Raw genomic sequence first — 20678 nt, forward strand, 5'->3', positions numbered from 1 at the left:
TAAAAAGGATGAGTTCATGTCCTTTGTAGGGACATGGATGCAGCTAGAAACCATCATTCTCAGCAAACTATCACAAGACCAGAAAACCAAACACTGCATGTTCTCACTCATAGGTGGGAAATGAACAATGAGAACACGTGGACAGAGGAAGGGGAACATCATACACCAGTGAAGTTCACCTGGTATATTTAAATACATTATATGGCTTAGGGCTGCCAAATAGATAGGGCTAAGTAAGTGGGAGGAGTGGGGAGAAATAGCATTAGGAGATATACCTAATGTAAATGACAAGTTAATGGGTGCAGCACACCAACATGGCACATGTATACATATGTAACAAACCTGCCGTGGTGCACATGTACCCTAGAACTTAAAGTATAATAAAATATTAATTAATTAATTTTTAAAAGTCACAGTAAGAAAAAAATGCTAATATAATAAATAAATGCTTTTATTTAAATATTAATCAGCTTAATATGCCTCCCAAGAAAGTAGTCAGAAAACTACCTGCAATAAGTGAATATAATAAATTCCTGGTCTGAAAATCAATTTATCCATGTATCTTCTAAATAAATAACAGAAAAAATTTGAGTTTCAAAGTGTGTCTACTTATTAGCATGCTTAGATAATCTATCTGTATTGGTCTGAACTCAAGGACACAAAAAGACATAAAAAATGACCTCAACTTCCACGATTCTGAAAATTAAGAAATGGCAATGCAAAAAATTACATATGCATCCTGACCATAGAAAGGACGTAGAAATAATTTATCTTGTGATATTTTCTACCTATCAAGGCACACTGACATTTATCTCACTTGATCCTAAAAAGATATTTATGATAGGAAAGGCAGCATAATACAGTACTTAAGAGTCAGAAATCACGGATTCCAGATTGCCACTAACTTTCTGTATAACCTTTGCAAAATCACTAACCCTCTCTTTGATCCAGAATACCCATCAGCACCATGAAGTGGCTGAGTTGTGATATCATCTCTCAAGTCTAGTAGCAGACTGTTTCAGTAACTCTTCACAATCACACAACTAATTCAGTGCTTAATTTCGGCCTAGGTTATCAGTGCTTAATTCAGCTAATTCAGGTGTAGATTATCCTGGTTCATGCGGAGAGTGGGGGTTAAGTGGAAAATGCTGTTTTAGATCAGCTCTTTTATACCAGCTATCTTAGAACAGGCTGTCAGAACTACCATAGAAAGGAACTTCTATGTGAGATGAATCTCACTAGAATGGGTCAACCACTCTCCGACTTATATTTAAATACATTATACAGCTTAGGGCTGCCAAACAGACTGGGCTAAGAATCTTACAGTTGATACTACTTCAGTGCCAACTTGAGTCATAATAATTATATATATAGTTCCACAATAAAAATAAGTAGCCATAAGAAGAGTGGTCTTACAACAAGTACAGACTGTTTTCCTCCCACCTTATTCTATCTACAATAAGTTGAACATTCTTCTCCAGGTAATTTCAATAGAACACGCTCCTGATGTGGAACCTTGTCCCATTTAACATCAAATAATAATGTAACCAAGGCCAAGTACACAGAAGCTGCTCATTAAGTATGAAAATTACTAACTAGACAAGTGAAATGAGGGAAGGAACAGAAAAAGGAGAGAAAAGGGGAGACCAAGGGAAGGGGGAAAGGACAGTGAAAAGGCAAAGGACCTTAAAGTGTTCCTCCTCAGTCTCACCTGATGGCTTCAGATACAATGCTGTATACTCCTGTGATTAGTTTATGGTGGAGCAACATATGCATGGCTATATGATTAAGAAAAAAATTGCTTTAAATATAAAACTAAGTAATGAGCCTTAATATTCTATTTTATGTGTGGGTATGCATACATTTAACATAAAAACTACTGTCCTCCAAACCAATTATTTTGGAGGCTTCACATTGATTCTATTGTTACTAGGTGGGTATGTGTTAGGCCTTAATGATACAAAGATGAATGAGGCAGTTTCTGCCACTAATATGCTCAGAAGCTAAAAAGGTAAAATATACATGTAATGATAACATAAGTGTAGTAAATGCCACAATAAAGAGATTCACAAAGTGTTTGGGGAATACAGAAAACATAATGCCTTTAGAGCTTAAATATTTTTGGAACTCCTTTTAAATTGTCTTCAAAAGGCAGTTTTGCAGGTGAACAATAAAAATCAATCTCTTTTATTTATGATTACCCAATTCTTTCCACCAAAATGGTACTACCCAAAACCAGTTACTAACTTTATATGCTAAAGTTTTGGTAATTTCCAAAAACAAAAACTTGAAGTGAACAAATATTCACAAATGTTGAGGCTGCTCAACAGTGTACCAACAGGGAAAGTACTCTTTAAAACTCTTGATTCAAAAGGAGAACATAAAATAACATTTGTTTAGTGAACCTAAGCCCAATGCTCAAGGCTATTTACACTTGTACAGATTTTGTTTGTTTAAAAAGATGGAGTCTCTCACTCTCTTTCAGACTGGAATGCAGTGGTGCCATCACAGCTTAATGCAGCCTCCAACTCCTAGACTCATAGGATCCTCCCACCTCAGCCTCCTGAGTAGCTGGGACTACCAGCATGTACCACTTTACCTTGCCCTGGCATGTCTAAATATATATAAATATTTCATTTATAAATGATAATAAAGAATATGATTCTTATTCTACAAATACTAATTTGTGCAGGATAAATGCACTATTCAAGAGTTTCCAAAAAGTAATTTTAAAACCACATATAATCACAAGTACAAGATGATTTTACAAAAGAGAATGACAGCCAGATGGCACTAGCCATGAATTATAATAAGCTGATACATGGTTAGACTTATCAGTGCCCAAAAGAACAAACGAAAGAGAAAAAAATGTAAAAGTCACAATTCATTCGACATTTAATAAAACATAGAAAAAACTATTTCCACATGATATTAAAATTAACTGCTTAGATTCATCTCATAGCTTTTATCATCCCTAACATTAGTATAAGGAAATAATAGATCAACAACTCTGGTACAGAAAACCTTAAGGGAAACTATAAACATATATAAAATAAGAACCACACAATTTTAAAAAATCATTTGATCAAAATTTTAGTTGATATGGTAAATTCACATGTACTTTATTTAGTTCCAACTATACTCCCACCTCAAAGAGAAAAAAAAAATCACACCTCCTTTACTCAGGAGGCCTACTCCATAACTTCCTCTCATAATCTGATATGGCTAAAAGGTGGTTAGATCAAGAATCAATGATCAAATTATAATATCTTGTGACACATTTTTTAATTATAATTTTTTAACTGTGAGATCTAATTGTTATACAAGTAGAATTTATTTCCAGGGAAATCTGTTCCTAAAAGTGAACACACACACTCAAGGAATTATGACTCTTTCTTTCCACAGGGTCAACCAATAAAAGAGCCAAAGGTCAGTTCCAACAATCTCCTTGATTTTTCTATAGAATAAATAGGAGACTTCCTGTAAAAATTCTTTAAACTGATTCAACAAAAATAAATAAATAAATATAAGAGAGCCAGCCCTAACAATCATTCTGTGAGTTCATCTGGTATATCAGCTGTTCAGATTTTGAAAGACACAGGCTGACAGAAACATTTCCATTCATATTGGTTATGTTCTTGGGGCAAAACACTAAGTATTTTTTGTATTGTGTTTATAATTTTGTACTAAAATATGCCGGACAAAATAATAGAAAAAATCCTCCCTAACAACCATTCCAGTTTCAAGTCCCAGAAACAACAAGACCTCAGCAAATAAGGAGCCAAAAGTGGCAATGATTGATTCACTGCCAGTGCAGTCACTACAGATGGGTCTCAACCCATCTGACTTATATCCTCTAATACTCACTCAATCTCTAAATCTCCTAGGCCCAGGGATTCAGTCTGTCTCCTTTTCCACTATAATTTTCTGTAGCTTCCAGTCAAGTTTTTTCTCTCATCCTAGTATGCAACAGAAACAAGTACATTTCAATACCTCAGAAGGTGATACTAGTTGCTCTTTGTTACAAAGAATATAAGGATTAAGAAAGGTATCAGAAACTGACGATGTTTTATCCGACCAACACAGCATTTTTTAAAATTCTGAGTAAGCATTTAAAAGTCTGTAAAAATCAGGATTTCTGGCTTTTGTTGAAAAACGGAAATACATGGAATCAGGAATCAGTGAAATTGTACACCTGCAAGGCAATAACTAGATAAACCTGAGTTGGCAGCAACATATCCCCTGAAAATGAGCCATGAATGTTTTAGTACTGCCACAGCCCCACACTTGCTATAAGGTTTATCTGATGCTAAGTCCAAGACATGATATAGTAACATAATTTTATTGCTTTTTTGATTAAAGTTGGGAAAGCATACAGGAAATAAAAGGGACCAAGAAAAATTACTACTACTTTGCAAGTATGCCCTTGATCACCTTTAAGTAGAAGAAAGCTTGCAATTCCTAGGGTTCTGTTTTTACCTTCTTATAGTCTTACTAGATATGCAATCCTTGAGTTTTCTAGTCCACTACTTATAACTACCCATATGTACTTGACTTCCAAAACTGTGCCTCCAGCTCAGAAATATCTCCTGAGTTTCAGAAACTTATATTTAACTACATACTGAACACTTCTACCTCAATTTGTCATAAAGATCATAAACTTATCATGTCCAAAATTAAATTCTCTGAAGATCCCAAATGTTTCCTGTATTCCTTTACTTTTTTAAAAGGAGGCATCAATACCTACCCAATTACTGAGAAGAGAAATTCTAGAGTTGCCTTGGATTACCCTCTTGGAATTTTTCAGCCAATTAAACTATCAGGGCCTGACTGCCCATTTTATATCTTAAGTATCTTTTGAAACCCTCCCTCCCTCACAGTCAAAGCTTGACACAAAACCTTCATTTTAGCTGCATGACTATATCATTCCTGCTTCTCCCTGTACTCCATCCTCCTTGCTGCCAAAAGGACCTTTGAAAAAGATTCTAAAATACCTGGCTTCTCCATGGGCATGACTTGCTCTCTTGCTTCTGTTCTCTAGGATCGATTACTTTTACTTCCTAGCAAAAAATTCTAGCAAGTTCCCCTCAAGAACCAGCTGAAATTGTTATCTTCCATGAAGCAAACCTTCCCTCATAAACATTTCACACTCTTACCAAATATGTTTTTCCTTGTATTCTCTGCTTCCACTGCAAAATTTACAATTCTACAGTAGTTATTCGTGCATATTTACCTCTTCTAAACTAGAAGCTTCTTTCATTCATTCACTAAACATTCACTGAAGTCTATCATGTGCCTAGGATAGTAAGGTTCTGCAATTTCAAAGGTAATTAAAGCACAGTTTTCCTGAACTCAAAAAGCTCACAGTTTTGTAGGAGACAACACACATATAATTACAAAAAATACAGTAAGTAAAATGACATGCTTCAGTTATTACAAGACATTAGGAAGGAACACATCATCTGACTCAGCTAGAAAGGGTGGAGGGGGGTTCAGTCAGAGGAAGCATCTTGGAAAAAGTGACACCTAAGATTAGTCTCCAAGAATTATAAGGATATAGCCAGGTGAAGAACAGAATAACTGATAAAGAGACCATAACATGAGTAGGCACTGAAGCAAGGAACAATGTTCTGTGTGTTAAAAGAAAGCCCTTAAACAAACAAAAGACATAAAGAGACACTTCGCGAAAGAAACAGATGAAGAAAAGCTCAACATCACTAATCATTAGAGAAATGCTAATCAAAAAAAAAAAAGTGAGATACCATCTCACGCCAGTCAGAATGCCGATTATTAAAATGTCAAGAAACAACAGATGCTAGCGAGGTTGTGGAGAAAAAGGAACGCTTTACACTGTTGGTGGGACTGTAAATTAGTTCAACCATGTGGAAGACAGTGTGGCAATTCCTCAAAGACTAGAGGCTGAAATACCACTTGACCCAGCAATCCCATTACTGGGTATATATCCAAAGGAATAGAAATCATTCTATTATAAAGATACATGCACATGTATGTTCACTGCAACACTATTCACAGTAGCAAAAGTATGGATTCAACCCAAAAGCCCATCAATAATAGACTGGATAAAGAAAATGTGGTACATATACACTGTGGAATACTATGCAGCCATAAAAAGGAACAAGAGAGTAACAAGGTCACATCCTTTGTAGGACCATGGATGGAGCTGGAAGCCATTATTCTCAGCAAACTAATGCAGGAACAAAAAAACTGAACACTGCATGTTCTCCCTTGTAAGTAGAAGCTGAATGATGAGAACATACGGACACACAGAGATAAAAAATACATACTGGCACCTGTCTGGCAGGTGTGGATGGGAGAAGGGAGAGCATCAGGAAGAATAGCTAATGGTTGCTGGGCTTAATACCCAGGTGATGTGATGATCTGTGCAGCAAACCACCATGGCACACGCTTACCTATGTAACAAACCTGCACATCCTGCACATGTACCCCTGAACTTAAAATAGAAGTTGAAAAAGAAGACAGATTTGAATAGTATTTAACCTATCTTAAACCATTTAAGTTTTCTACAAATCCACTGATCAAATATAATACAAGAAATTGTTTTAGTAAATATGTCATAGCAATACAATGGCCTCAAATTTAAGGAGACTCAAAACCGAGCCCTACAAACTGACTCCTAGAGCAAAGGTAGAAGACAAAGAGATTTGACCTGTACTTACGTCAATTAAAACCTAACATAACTCCTTCAAAGTATCCAAGACTATTTCAGTGTTGCTATTTCTTTTTGATTATTTTCCTTTTATTTTGTGCAATAAATAGACTGATATTTAATTAGACCTCCAAAATCCCGTAGGTTCTAGGAACATAAACATAAAAAGGGAAAAGAAATTCACCTCAGTTTGAATGAAAGGAACAAAACAAAATACAATTCAACAAACCACTGGAAAAATGACAGACAAAACTGGCTGAAAAATCTGTTTCAAAAGATGTACCCAGAGTTCATACCACAAACAAAATGACTAATTTTTGGCTTTCTGTTTTCAACTCAGCATGATCTCAGCATGATGGAGGACAGGGGACATAAAAACACACTGGAGGTATGTACAATGGTGCTGCCACTGTGTAAAACAATAGGCAATTTCTCAAAAAATTAAACACAGAATTATGATATGACCCAGCAATACCATACGTACGTACATACCCCAAATGATTAAAAACAGGTACTCAAACAGAAACATGTACATACATGTTCATAGCAGCACTAATTACAATAGCCAAAAGGAAGAAATGCCCCAAATGTTTATCAGTGAATGAACAAAGTGTGGTATCTACCTATAATTCAGCCATGAAAAGGAATAACATGCTAGTACATGCTATAATGTGAATGAGCTTAAAAAATTTATGTTAAATGAAAGAAGCCAGAAACAAAGGCCACAGTTTGTATGATTTCATTTATGTAAAATATCCAGAATACGTAAATCCATAGTGACAGAATTCAGACTGGTGATTGCCACAGGCTGGGGGGAAGAGGAAAATGGCTTAATGCATACAGTCTTCTTTTTAGGGTGATAAAAATATTCTGACACTAATTAGAGGTGGTGGTTGCATACCATGGTGAATGTACTCAATACCAATGAATCACTCATTTTTAAATGGCTAATTTTACATTATGTCAATGCTAACTCAACTTCCAAAAAGTTAAAAAAGAAAACAAAACAAAACAAAACAAAACAAAACTGGGCCTGTTGTTAGAAGACACGATTTCTAGACCAGGTTCTAGGCTAGCTACTTATCGCTGACCTCAGCCATGGTTTCTTCATCTGCAAAACAGTTGAAAACAGATGATATCCAAAGTCCCTCTCATTAACTGTATCTGTAGCACTGAATTTATAAAGAATTGTATCATATAGGAATGTATCTGAAAGACAAAGTGTGAAGTACTAGTTAACGTTCTCAGCAACAGTTTTTCAGGAAAGTCATTAGAAAGCTAAACATAATTGCCGGGCACAGTGGCTCATGCCTATAATCCCAGCACTTTGGGAGACTAAGGCAGGCAGATCACTTGAGGTCAGGAGTTCAAGACCAGCCTGGCCAACATGGTGAAACCCTGTCTCTACCAAAAATACAAAAATTAGTCAGGCATGGTGGTGTATGTCCATAGTCCCAGCTGCTCTGGAGGCTAAGGCAGGAGAATTGCTTGAACCAGGAAGCAGAGGTTGCAGTGAGCCAAGATCACGCCACTGCATTCCAGTCAGGGCAACAGAGCGAGACTCTGTCTAAAAAAAAAAAAAAAAAAGTTTAACATAATTGCTTCCCATAATGACTTTGCTTAAAAATGGATGTAAGTATTAAAAGATAATGTAACGAAGGCAATGCTGCAGGGAGTACAATATATTGTTTAGATTATTATCTTTTAGCGGTCAAACTATACCTAAGGATAGAAATCAGAGAATCAAAAGTAAATAAGTAGATTTTTTTAAAAAGAGAGAGAGAATCTACAAAAAAAGGCTAGACTAAATAAGTCTTGGGCATTTTCCCCAGTATCAGTTCTTTCAGGCTTTGAGAGATACTCAAGAGTATCATATAGTCTGAGGTCACTAAATGTTGGCATTCTATATTTGCAATTAGAGTCAATTCAGGCAGATTTTTTTCCCAAGATAGTGGATTAGAGGTTTTCAATGTGCCTCAGCCACTTGGAATTAGCAAAACAGTACATAAAGATCAACTCTGAGAGCTTTAATTCAAGAAAGAAAACAGGATTCACCAGAATGCAAAGAACACCCCAGAACCCAGGAAGGAGAAGGTGGGAAGGCAGCTCAAGGGACAGCATTTGGCTGACAAAAGTAAGTGAAGCTCCAGTACATGAAAGGGACAGGCAGTATCACTCTGTGACTTACGTTTTCCACTAGGGATCTATGCAACCCAGGCCACGGAAGAGCACCCTGTTTCCCCCAAACACTGACACTAAATTGGGAAAAGGCTGAGAGATTGAAACAGGAAAAGACACCAGGAAAAGCTGCAGGCATTTTCCCAGGCACGGGAATAAGAGGAAAATGCCTTTTTTGGGAAAGGAGTCTCTCTGTTGCCCAGGTTGGAGTGCTGTGGCATGATCTCAACTCACTGCAACCTCCTGCCTCCCAGGTTCAAGTGATTCTCCTGCCTCAGCCTCCTGAGTAGCAGGGATTACAGGTGCCCACCACCACACTCAGCTAATTTCAGTATTTCTAATAGAGACAGGGTTTACACCATGTTGGCCAGGCTGGTCTTGAACTTCTAACCTCAAGTCATCTACCTGCTTTGAACTCCCAAAGTGCTGGGATTACAGGCTTCAGCTACCACACCCGGCCAGAGGATGCCATTTTTAATCTGGGCTCATACAAAGTAAGTCACTGTTTGGCTACCTAGCAGCAGCGGCCATTGCAGGCATTTTAGTCTCAGGCCAGAGACTGGAGCACTTGCCCTGGAGTGGGGAAAGGACTCTCACAGCCAGAATTGAGTGGCGAGTGTGGAAAGCACCCAAGCAGCAAGCACTGGTATTAGACTTCCCCATCACAGGACTGGAGCAGGAAGAGACTTGTGAAGCTGAGGTGTCTCCGAGGATGCAAGACTCGCAGCCAGGAACAGCTCTGCAACCTAAAACTGGTCTACTTGTGTCATTGCTGCGCACCCCAGTCCACTTTCGTGGACAGTTCAGGGAGAGTGTCCCACTAGTTCTGAGGAGCGGGAGGGAGGCAGACTCCACTCCCATGGAGATCTAACCCTTGGCATGGAATGCCCCTGAGGAAGAAGGGAAAGCACCCCACCAAAACCCACCTTGGGTCAAAGGAAACACAAGTGTGGTGCCAGCCACAAAAGGAGGGACCACCAAAATCCGGGAATGAACTTGGAGAGGGGGAATCTCTTAACCCCTACCTACTCCCCAGTACACTGTTGCAGAGACAGCAGTGGCTCTTCCCATTGGGGTCCAGGGAACAGGGGCTGAAAGAGGCCATTTCTTAGACTTCTCCAGAAACTTCACCCTCACCAAAGGTGGGGCACTTTTCATGCTTCTCCACCGCCTCCACCTCTGGTAACAGTGAGCATGCGCAGACTTAAGAGCCTACCTGCCAACTCTTAATCTTAAGTACCACCTACTGGACTGCAGCCTGAATCATACCACCAAACAAAAATATGTTGCTACAATAAACAATACCTGACAAAACCACCATATGAATTTATCTGCAACCAAGGAACCCATACAGGGCCTTGGCCCTCTGAAAGCACCCAGAAACAAAGCCAACTGATCCATGCAACATACATCAGTCATACCCTCAAGGGAAAATAGAATTTAAAAATAAAAAAGTCCCAGCCAAATGAAAGCAAATTAACAACAACAACAAAAAAAAAGCAGCAGCATCGGCTCCCTCAGATGAGAAGGAACCAGCACAAGAACTCTGACAACACAAAAGCCACAGTGTTTTGTCACATCCAAAGGATCACACTAGCTCCCTAGCAATGGATCCTAACCAGAATGAAATATCTGAAATGACAGTATAAAATTCAGAATATAGAGGGAGCAAAGAAACTCAATGAGATCCAAGAGAAAGATGAAATCCAACACAAAGAAGCCAGAAAAACAATCCAATTCAAAAGATGACATAGGTGTAATAAGAAAGAACCAAACAGAACTTCTGGAATTGAAAAATTTCAAAATGCAGTTGGAAGCCTTAGGAATAGACTAGACCAAGCAGAAGAAAGAGTTTCAAAGTTCAAAGACCGATCCTTCAAATCCACCCAGACAAAAGACAAAAGAATTTAAGAAAACAGGGGGAAAAAAAAGCCTTCGAGAAATATAGGATTATGTAATGCAACCAAACCTATGGCTTACTGGCATTCTTGAAAAAGATGAAAGTAAGCAACTTGGAAAACACATTTGAGAAAATAATTCAGGAAAATTTCCCCAATCTGTCTACAGAGGTCAACATACAAATACAAAAAAATCCAGAGAAATCCTGCAAGACACTATACAAGATGATAATCTGCAAGACACACAGTAAGCAGACTATCCAAAAATGAAAAAATCTTAAAGGCAGCTAGAGAAAAGAGACATATTACCTATACAGGCAAACCCATCAGACTAATAGCAAACTTCTCAGCACAAATTTTACAAGCCAGAAGAGACTGGGGGCCTATTTTAAGCATTCTTAAAGAAAATGTCATATCCCACCAAATTAAGCTTCTAAGTGAACGAGAAATAAAGTCTTTCCCAGACAGTCACTAAAGAAATTTGCCACCATGAGACTGGCCCTACAGGAGAAGCTTAAGGAGGTTCTAAACATGAAAGCAAAATAACAATACTTGCTGCCACAACTAACAATCAAGATTACAAAGCCAACTAGCTAACAACACTAGGCAGGAACAAAACCTCACATATCAGTATTACCCTTGAATGTAAATGGAATAAACACTCCACTTAAAAGACACAGAGTGGCAACTGGGTAAACACAGACCCATTCTCTTACTACCTTTAAGAGACTCATCTCACATGTAATGACACCCATAGGCTCAAAGTAAATGGTTAAAGAAAGTCTATCACACAAATGGAAAACAAAAAAGAGCAGGGATTGCTATTTGATTGTATCAAATAAAACAAACTTTAAACCAAAACACTAAAAAAGGACAAAGAAGAGCATTATATAATGACTAAAGGTTCACAAACAGGAAGATGTAACTGTCCTAAATATACACACACCCAACACTGGAGCACCCACATTTGTAAAATTACTACTATTAGGACAAGCTGCTCCAGGACCCCCACCCCTCTATGCAGTTAACCCTTACCCTGAATACTCTGCAACTGCATTCCTGAACCCTTATCTTAAAGGCCCCACAGCAAGGTCAACAGACTTGTGAGCAAAACCCTGATTACAGCCCCCTAGGCAGCACTGGGGAGGTCACGAGAAACATGGACAAACCTAAGTTACACTCTCTTGTAAATTCCTATATTGTAAGCCCATCAGGAGATGATATGTGGTAAAGTTAACCGACAAACCACCCCAGGATCTCTCTCCCCCATACAAACCCCTCATTTTGTAAGCTCAGGGCTGCCTCCTCTGACTGTGGTGGAGCAGCCCGACAGGGTAAGGAACTTACTCACCTGACCTTGGAGGTGTCTCTCTCCGCCTTCCTCTCTCTCTCTCTTTCTTTTTTTTCTCTCTCTCTCTCATCCTTTCTTTCAGCTAACCTTACAACTACTACACCTAAAACAAGACTTAGTCACACAATAGGGACTTCAACATCCAACTGACAACATAAGATAGATCCATAAGGCAGAAAACTAACCAAAAAATCCTTAAGTTAATTTGACACTTGACCAATTGGACCTAAGAGACATCTACAGGTCACTTAACCCAATGACTGCAGAGTATACATTCTTCTTATCTGCACACAGAACATACTCTAAGACTGTACACATTGCTCTGTCACAAAGCAAGTCTCAACAAATTCAAAACAACTGAAATCATACCATGTATCTTCTCAGACTACTGTGGAATAAAAATAGAAATTAATACCAAGATGATTCTCAAAACCACAAAAAATACATGGAAACTAAACATCCTGCTCCTGAATGACTTTTGGGTAAACAAGGAAATTATGACAGAGAACAAAATCATTTGTTAAAAAGTGAAAACAGAGCAAAACCTCTGGGTTGCGACAAACACAGTGTTAAGAGGAAAGTTTATAGCACTAAACGTCTACACCAAGGAGCTAGAGAGACGTCCAATTAACAACCTCATCTCGCACCTAAGAGAACTAGAAAAACAAAAACAAACCCCAAAAGCTAGCAGAAGAATAAGCTCATAAGCTAGTAGAAGAAAGCAAATAACCAAAATCACAGCAAAACTCAAATGAAATTGAAAGCCAAAAAGCATACAAAGGATCGACAAAATGAAAAGTTGGTTATTTGAAAGGATAAATAAGACTGACAGACCATTAGCTAGCTAAGCAAAAAAAAGAAAGATTCACAAATAACCACAATCAGACATGACAAAGGTGACATTACAAGCAACCCAAGAGAAATACAAAAGATTCTCAGACTACTATAAACATCTGTATGCAAACAAACAAGAAAATCTAGAGGAAATGGATATATTCCCGGAAATTCACAAACTCCCAAAATTCAACTAGGAAAAAATGGAAACCCTGAACAGATCAATAACAAAGTTCCAAAATTGAATCAGCAATAAAAGAAGAATGTATCAACCAAAAAAACACCCTGGACCAGATGGATTCACAGCCAAATTCTACCAGATATACAAAGAATAGTATCAATCCTACCGAAACTATTCTCAAAAAATCTAGGAGGGGGGATTCCTCTCTAACTCATTCTACAAAACCAGAATCATCCTGATACCAATTTCTGGCAAAGCCACAATAAAAAAGGAAAATTATAGGCCAATATCCCTTATGAACACAGATGCAAAAATCCTCAACAAAATACCAGCAAACTGAAGCCAACAATATATGAAAAAGAAAATTCACCTCCAACAAGTGGGCTTTATTCTTGGCATGCAAGGATGGTTCAACATATGCAAATCAATAAATGTGATTCACCATATAAACAGCATTAAAAACAAAAACCATATATGATTACCTCAATAGATTCAGAAAAAGCATTCAGTAAAATCCAACATTCCTTCAAGATAAAAACCCTCACAAACTAGGCATCAAAGGATCATACCTTAAAATAATAAGAGCCATCTATGATACACCCACAGTCAACATCATACTAAATGGGCAAAAGCTGGAAGCATTCCCCCTAAGAACTAAGAACTGGAGCAAAACAAGGATGTCCACTCTTGCCACTCCTATTTAACATAGTACTAGAAGTCTTAGAGCAATCAGGCAAGGAAAACAAATAAAAAGCATTCAAACAGAAAAAGAAGTCAAATTATTTCCCTTCACTGACAATATGATTTTATACCTAGAAAACTCTAAAGATTCTGCCAAAAGACTCCTAGACCTGATAAACAACTTCAGCAAAGTTTCAGGATACAAAAATCAATGTACAAAAATCAATATTATTTCTATAGACCAATAAGGGAACAGTCAGGCCAAAAACCAAATCAAGAACCCAATCCCATTTGCAATAGCAATAAAAAGAATAAAATACCTAGGAATACAACTAATCAATGAAGTGAAAGATCTCTACAAAGAGAACTATAAAACACAGCAGAAATAAGTTAGAGAAGACAAAAACAGGAAAAAAAAATCCATGGTCATGGAATAGAATAATCAATACTGTTAAAATGTCCATACTGCCCAAAGCAATCTACAGATTCAGTGCAATTCCTACCAAAGCATTAACATCACTTTTCACAGAGTTAGAAGAAAACTATTCTAAAATTCATTTGAACTAAAAAAGAGCCTGAATAGCCAAAGCAATCCTAAGCAAAAGAAAACAGGCATCACATTACCTGACTTAAAACTATACAAGGCTACAATAATCAAAACACCATGGTACTGGTATAAAAACAGACACACAGACCAATAGAACAGAATAGAGAACCCAGAAATAAAGCCATACACCTACAACCAACTGATCTTCAACAAGGTCGACAAAAATAAACAATGGGGAAAGGACCATTCAATAAACAGTGCTGGGAAAACTGGCTAACCACATACAAAAGAATGAAACTGGACTACCTCTCACCATGTATAAAAACTAACTCAAAATGAATTAAAGACCTAAAACTGTAAAAACCCTAGAAGAAAACCTACGAAATACGCTTCTGAACACTGGCTTAGGCAAAGAATTTATAAGTCCTCAAAAGCAAATGCAACAATACCAAAAATTGACAACTGAGACATAATTAAACTAAAGACCTTCTGCACAGCAAAAGAAACTATCAACAGAGTAAACAGACAACCTACTGAATGGGAGAAAACATTTGCAAACTATAAATCTGACAAAGGAATAATATCCAGAATCTGTAAGGAACTTAAGATGAATCGACAAGAAAAAAAAATTTTTAAATGGGCAAAAGATATGAACAGCCACTTCTCAAAAGACATACAAGCGGCCAACATACTTTTTTAAATGCTCATGACTAATCATTAGAGAAAAGCAAATAAAAACCAAAATGAGGTATCATCTCACGTCAGTCAAAATGACTATTATTAAAAAGTCAAAAAATTACAGATGTTCGTGAGGTTATAAAGAAAAGGAAATGTTAATACACTGTTTGGAAGGAATGTAAATTAGTTCAGTCCCTGTAGAAAGCAGTTTAGAGATTTCTTAAAGAACTAAAATTGGAATTACCATTAGACCCCACAATCCCATTACTGGGTATTTACCCAAAAGAAAATGAATCTACCAAAAGGTAATCTGCACTCATATGTTTATCACAGTACTATTCACAATAGCAAGGACATGGAATTAACCTAGGTACCCATCAATGGTGGACTGGATAAAGAAAATGTGGTACATATACCACGCAGCCACAAAAGAGAATAAAATCATGTCCTTTGCAGCAACATGGATACAGGTGGAAGCCATTATCCTAAGCAAAATTAACACAAAAACAGAAAACTAAATACCACATTCTCACTTAAAAGTAGGAGCTAAACACTGGGTACACAGACACGAAGATGGGACCAAAAGACACTGGCCACTGCAAAGAGAGGAAGAATGGAGGGGGCCAAGGGTTGAAAAACTACTTATTTAGTACTATGTTCACTATTTGATTGATGGAGTCAATGGAAGTCCAAACCTCAGCAATGCGCAATATACCCATGTAACAAACCTGCATATTTATCCCCTGAACTTAAAATAATTTGAAAAACAAAAATAGTTGGTCCATACACATATAAAAATCAGAAGAGCCATAAATACTAAATAACCTAACTAGTGTTCCCACCACCCTTTTATAAGGTGACAGACTACAGCAAAGTCAAGTAAGAAAAGCCAAAATTCTCCTCAGAAAGCAGCTTCGAATACATTCCAACGTAACTAGTGTTGACCTGAGTTACCAGAATTTCATACCATACAGTTCAGTAGAAATAACTGTGGTTAGAAATTCTCAGCCAAATGATGTCACCTACCATAGCCAAAGAAAAATCTTAATAGCATTCCTACAAATAGTCTGAAACTGTATCTGTAAAACAAAACTTAGAAACGTACCCCCAGATGACAATTGATCTAATGTGCAGAGTTGTATAACAAATACCCCTGAGTTTTAGAACAATTGATACTATTCATATCCACCTAAACATCAGATAAGTCAATGAAAGCAATTCAGAAGGAGGAAAGTGAAACAAGCATCATTTAACGTAATTGCTCTTCAGTTTTCATCTTGTACATCTGAAACATCTAAAACCATGAATACAAAATATACATTACAAAAATGTATGTCACTCAGTTACTAAAAGTATCCTTTTGGGCTGGACAGGGTGGCTCACACCTGTAATCCCAGCACTTTGGGAGGCCAAGGCAGTAGGATCACTTGAGGCCAGGAGTTCAAAGCCTGCCTAGGCAAAAGTGTAAGACCCCCATCTCTAAATAAATTCCTTAAATTAATGAATGAGTAAAGAATAAAATTTTAAAAAGAAAAAAAAAAAGTGTCCTTTTGATGTGGCCTAAATCCCCATGACTCAAAACAGGCTTCATCTATCTGGTGTCATAGCCTCAAAAAGTTACCTTGCATTTCACAATTCAAACACAGGTGAAATAAGACAACTATACGCAAAATAGACTAATGTTTAAAAGTATAAAAGCTTTAATCATGATGTATATTTCGCTTAGTAAAAGCACATGGGTTTTAATTACTAGTTAACATGATATACTATAATTATGTGAAAGTCTTGTTTTCACTTAGCATACAATTTTCTTATTTCTACAACAAGCTGTTACCAAATTTATCATTTTACTACTTACCTTATTCTGACCAAAAATATATTTGAGTATTTTTGAGAATGTTTGAATGAACTCTTCATTCAAAAGCAATTTCATAGTTCTCTTGCATAACTAGAGTAGCTCTTAAAGCCTACACATACACTATACTTTTAAAAGCTTTCTTTAATTGTAAAAGAAAAATAAATTTGAAGCGATCTGTGGGTGGTGATGTCTGATGTTCTTATATTTCAAAGTTTAACAGTGAAAAATACAGAAATCAAGTTACATGTCAAATTAATAAAATGAGTTGCAGTTAACCCATTTATTCTTACAAAAACTTTGAATCAGTGCAGCAATTATAAATTTCCAGTCCCATATACAGTTTATACTTTATGTAAGAGATTTCTTTGTGAATTTCATTTTGATTCTCTATGCGTAAAAATTCTAATGCATAAATAAGAGGAGTTTGCCTACATAATATGTAAGGCCCTTTTTCACTCTAAGTCTATACCATTTCTTGTATGTTGAAAAAGTGAAACCTATAAATAGTTGCTCATGAATCTAGAACTGGACAATTTAAAGTGTTCTTGAAAAATATGAAGTATAAACAAATAGTAAAGGCTTTGCCATCATTTGGTACAGCAGAATGTACTCAGCCAAGCAGCACAGTGGAGTGAGAAGAGCAAATCTTAAGACTTCATCAATCCTTAAGACTTCACAGCCTCCCCCTGCCAGTGTTAGAACAGCCTCCAACCACTATCCAGGAGCCTGTGGGACAACAGACCCAAACTCTGGGGCTCTCCTTAGATCTTGCACAATCAATACAAACCCCTTACCAAAGAGGATACAAGGATAGGACTTTCTATAAAATTCAATTTACCAAGATCTGGACTGACTCCTAAGAACTGTTTACCCAATTCCCAATTACTGTCCACTACAGGACTGCCGGATGCATTCTCTAGACTAATAATGAACCCACTAAGCCTTATTATCCTTGTTCATCACAGAGAGATAAATACATTCAGTTATCAATTCTCTCCTACACTCTTGACCACTGTACTGTTCTTGCTTTTTCCTCCCTTATACAATTCCCCACTGATTCCATCCCTCCTAAAGTTTCCCTCTAGGATCACTCTGTTCCAAAGTCAAAACAAACACTTCTATATCACCGACAACTTCACTATTTTTGCTTCAAGTAAAAGCTGCTTCTCCTGCAGCTCTCTCAAACAAAGGCTGCTTATTCTTTCATTAATCATGTACCCAACTTCAGGATGCAGGGTCATGATCCCAACCATAACTCCCAGCCCATTTCCTGTAAAAACCCCCATTGTTCCTGTATAATTCCTGCTCATTAGCATTACCTGGGGGAGTAGGGGGATTTTAAAATCCCACTACCCAGCTTACGCCACATACAAATTAAATCAAAATAGCTAGGCTGTGAGCCATTCATCAAAATTTTCAAAGTTCAGGAAAGCTGAGATAAGGGCATTGTCAGTTTGTGAACTTCCCCAGATGACTGCAATATGCAGTTACTTGTGAGAACCACTGATGTATGTACTACTAATAATTTACAAACATTCCTCTCTATCAGGAATGCTGAATAACCTTCAGTTATTTTAACATACATGTGGATAATCCATCAAACATGCTACTTTTAATATCATAAGCATTTCACCTCCACCAACATTCACTACAACTTCACTTCAAACACTACAAGACCACACACCCTCATTTACATAACTCACTTCTGTAGTCACTTTCCTATCTATATTGGACTCCACGGTTCACCATTTCAACCATTCTCTAGCAAATATCCTCAATTATCACATTATGTTGGAACTGCCTGTCTACTAATGGAGTAAATAGGTCACACAGGCAGGGAGTGCAGGGTTACAAACACTCATTTCCACTTTTGAAGGAGTCCTCTTTTAGTTTGGCTAATCAGGGAGAATACTCACAACAGGGCAGTGGAAGAGGACACTGCAGAATTTAAAGTTAGTGGGGTCTTAGTTTCTACTACAAAGCACAGCGGTTGTTAATTATTCAGCACTGCTACATGTAAACCCAAGCTCCCACTGCCCTCATGTATATACCACATATTGTAAGTCTCATGAGGGCAGAAACTGTGTATGCTTTGTTCAGTGTTGTTTGTCTGATGCCAAATATAACAACATCTGCCAGAGTAGGCTCCCAGTAAGTATGTGTTGACTAAGTAAAACAAAAATAGAGTAGAAGTTCTGATTAATCATCTAAACTAATGTTTTCTAAATCAAGATTTTTTTTCTCCAGTGAACATCTTCACCAGTTTATTTTCCTTTCTGATCATTAGTTGGCATCAGAACATTTAGGTTCAGCTTGACCTTGGTTTCAGTATCCAGTCAATTTACTGGGTAACTACTATCTTCAGAGCAGAAAGAAAGGGAGAAGATTAGAATACGAAGTATAGCAATAAACAAAAACTACTGGGGGAAAAAAAAACATAAAAAGAAAATTATCAAGGCAGAAAAAGATAATGCAAAACACTACCTTTAAGAGCAATTTCTTAAAATGTAATGAAAAATTATCTCATGTGTGCTTACTCAGGGAAAGGTATGAAAGTAGATATGCAGACTGTTTTTAAAATGAAAACAGTAAACAATATTTTAACTTTTTTACTTAATACACTTTCACACTGGTTTACTTTTCAAGTAGCATGTAATATTATAAACAAAAACGGCATTGCAAATAATATTTTATTTTTAGATAGCACATACCACTTTCCTACAAAGAACACACCATATGGTTAACTCATTTACATTCAGTTAACACTCATTTAAAATATTTAAGTGAAGACATTACTCCTAACAGTTATTTCTACCATGCAAAAGTCGTAAGGCTGTCCCAAAACTTGTACTCTACCACATGAAAAAAACATGAAATATCCTGTTTGAGAAAGCAAAACAAGAAAGTTGGTCCAAATTGTGGTAATAATCAGGAAAAATAACTTAGCATACACAGGATCTTTAAAACAGACTTGCATATAGAAAGTTTTAAAAAGAAAATGAATATATATTTATATACTGTCAAAGTTTAATTATTTAAATGACAAATAAAACTTTTAAAACCCCTCAATGAGAAAAGGTGTAACATTATGAAGGTGGTAGCAATGAGGGCAAACAGACTGCTGCCAAGTGACTCTGTAAAGATGCAGCTGACCAAAAACAGATGATCCTCAAGAATACCATGATTTGAGCTATAATTCCTAGACCTGAGTGCTACTAAAAGAACGGGTCAGCCCAGTAGGGATCTCCAAAGCTAAAACCCAGAGAGAATGTGCTGGGAGAAAAAATAAGAGAAAGCACCCCAATAATCCACGAGATTATAAAGCAAGGAGAAGAAAACAGATCCCATATGCAGGGAGAACAGAGTTGCAAATACTAGTTTCTACTTTTGAGAGTCCTCTTCTTCTAGGAGTTGTGACTAAACAGGAAGAATACTCACAACAGGGCAGTGGAAGAGGACACTGCAGAATTTAAAGTTACTGGGGTCTTAGTTTCCACTACAAAGTACAGTGGTTGTTAATTATTCAGCACTGCTACAATGTAAACTCAAGCCCCTACTGCCCTCAAATCCTCAATAAAATATTCTATGAATATATACACCATCTAGATATGATAGAATTCACGAAAAATACATTTATTCAAAACTCAATTTGGGGAAAACTATAATGGTTTAACTTCAGCTCTTCTTTTATCTATTTATCTTGTATATATGATATTTGACACCACTAATGAAGCTAACTTTTTAATGCATTATAGAATTTAAATAATTACCTTTTGACACCAAA

At 36.9% G+C, this 20678-nt stretch overlaps 1 protein-coding gene across 1 annotated transcript in view; it reads right to left on the reverse strand.

The window, feature by feature from the left end:
- The window catches only part of SNX13 (sorting nexin 13), a 163995-nt gene that overhangs the window by 126757 nt on the left and 16560 nt on the right, over window positions 1-20678 (reverse strand). The window contains exon 2 of the mRNA XM_011973960.1: window positions 10980-10997. Coding sequence (XP_011829350.1) covers window positions 10980-10997 — 18 coding nt within the window. The remainder of the gene's footprint in view (window positions 1-10979; window positions 10998-20678) is intronic.

The sequence above is a fragment of the Mandrillus leucophaeus genome, unplaced genomic scaffold (genome assembly GCF_000951045.1).
Source record: "Mandrillus leucophaeus isolate KB7577 unplaced genomic scaffold, Mleu.le_1.0 Scaffold140, whole genome shotgun sequence".
NCBI classification, from domain to species: Eukaryota; Metazoa; Chordata; class Mammalia; order Primates; family Cercopithecidae; genus Mandrillus; species Mandrillus leucophaeus.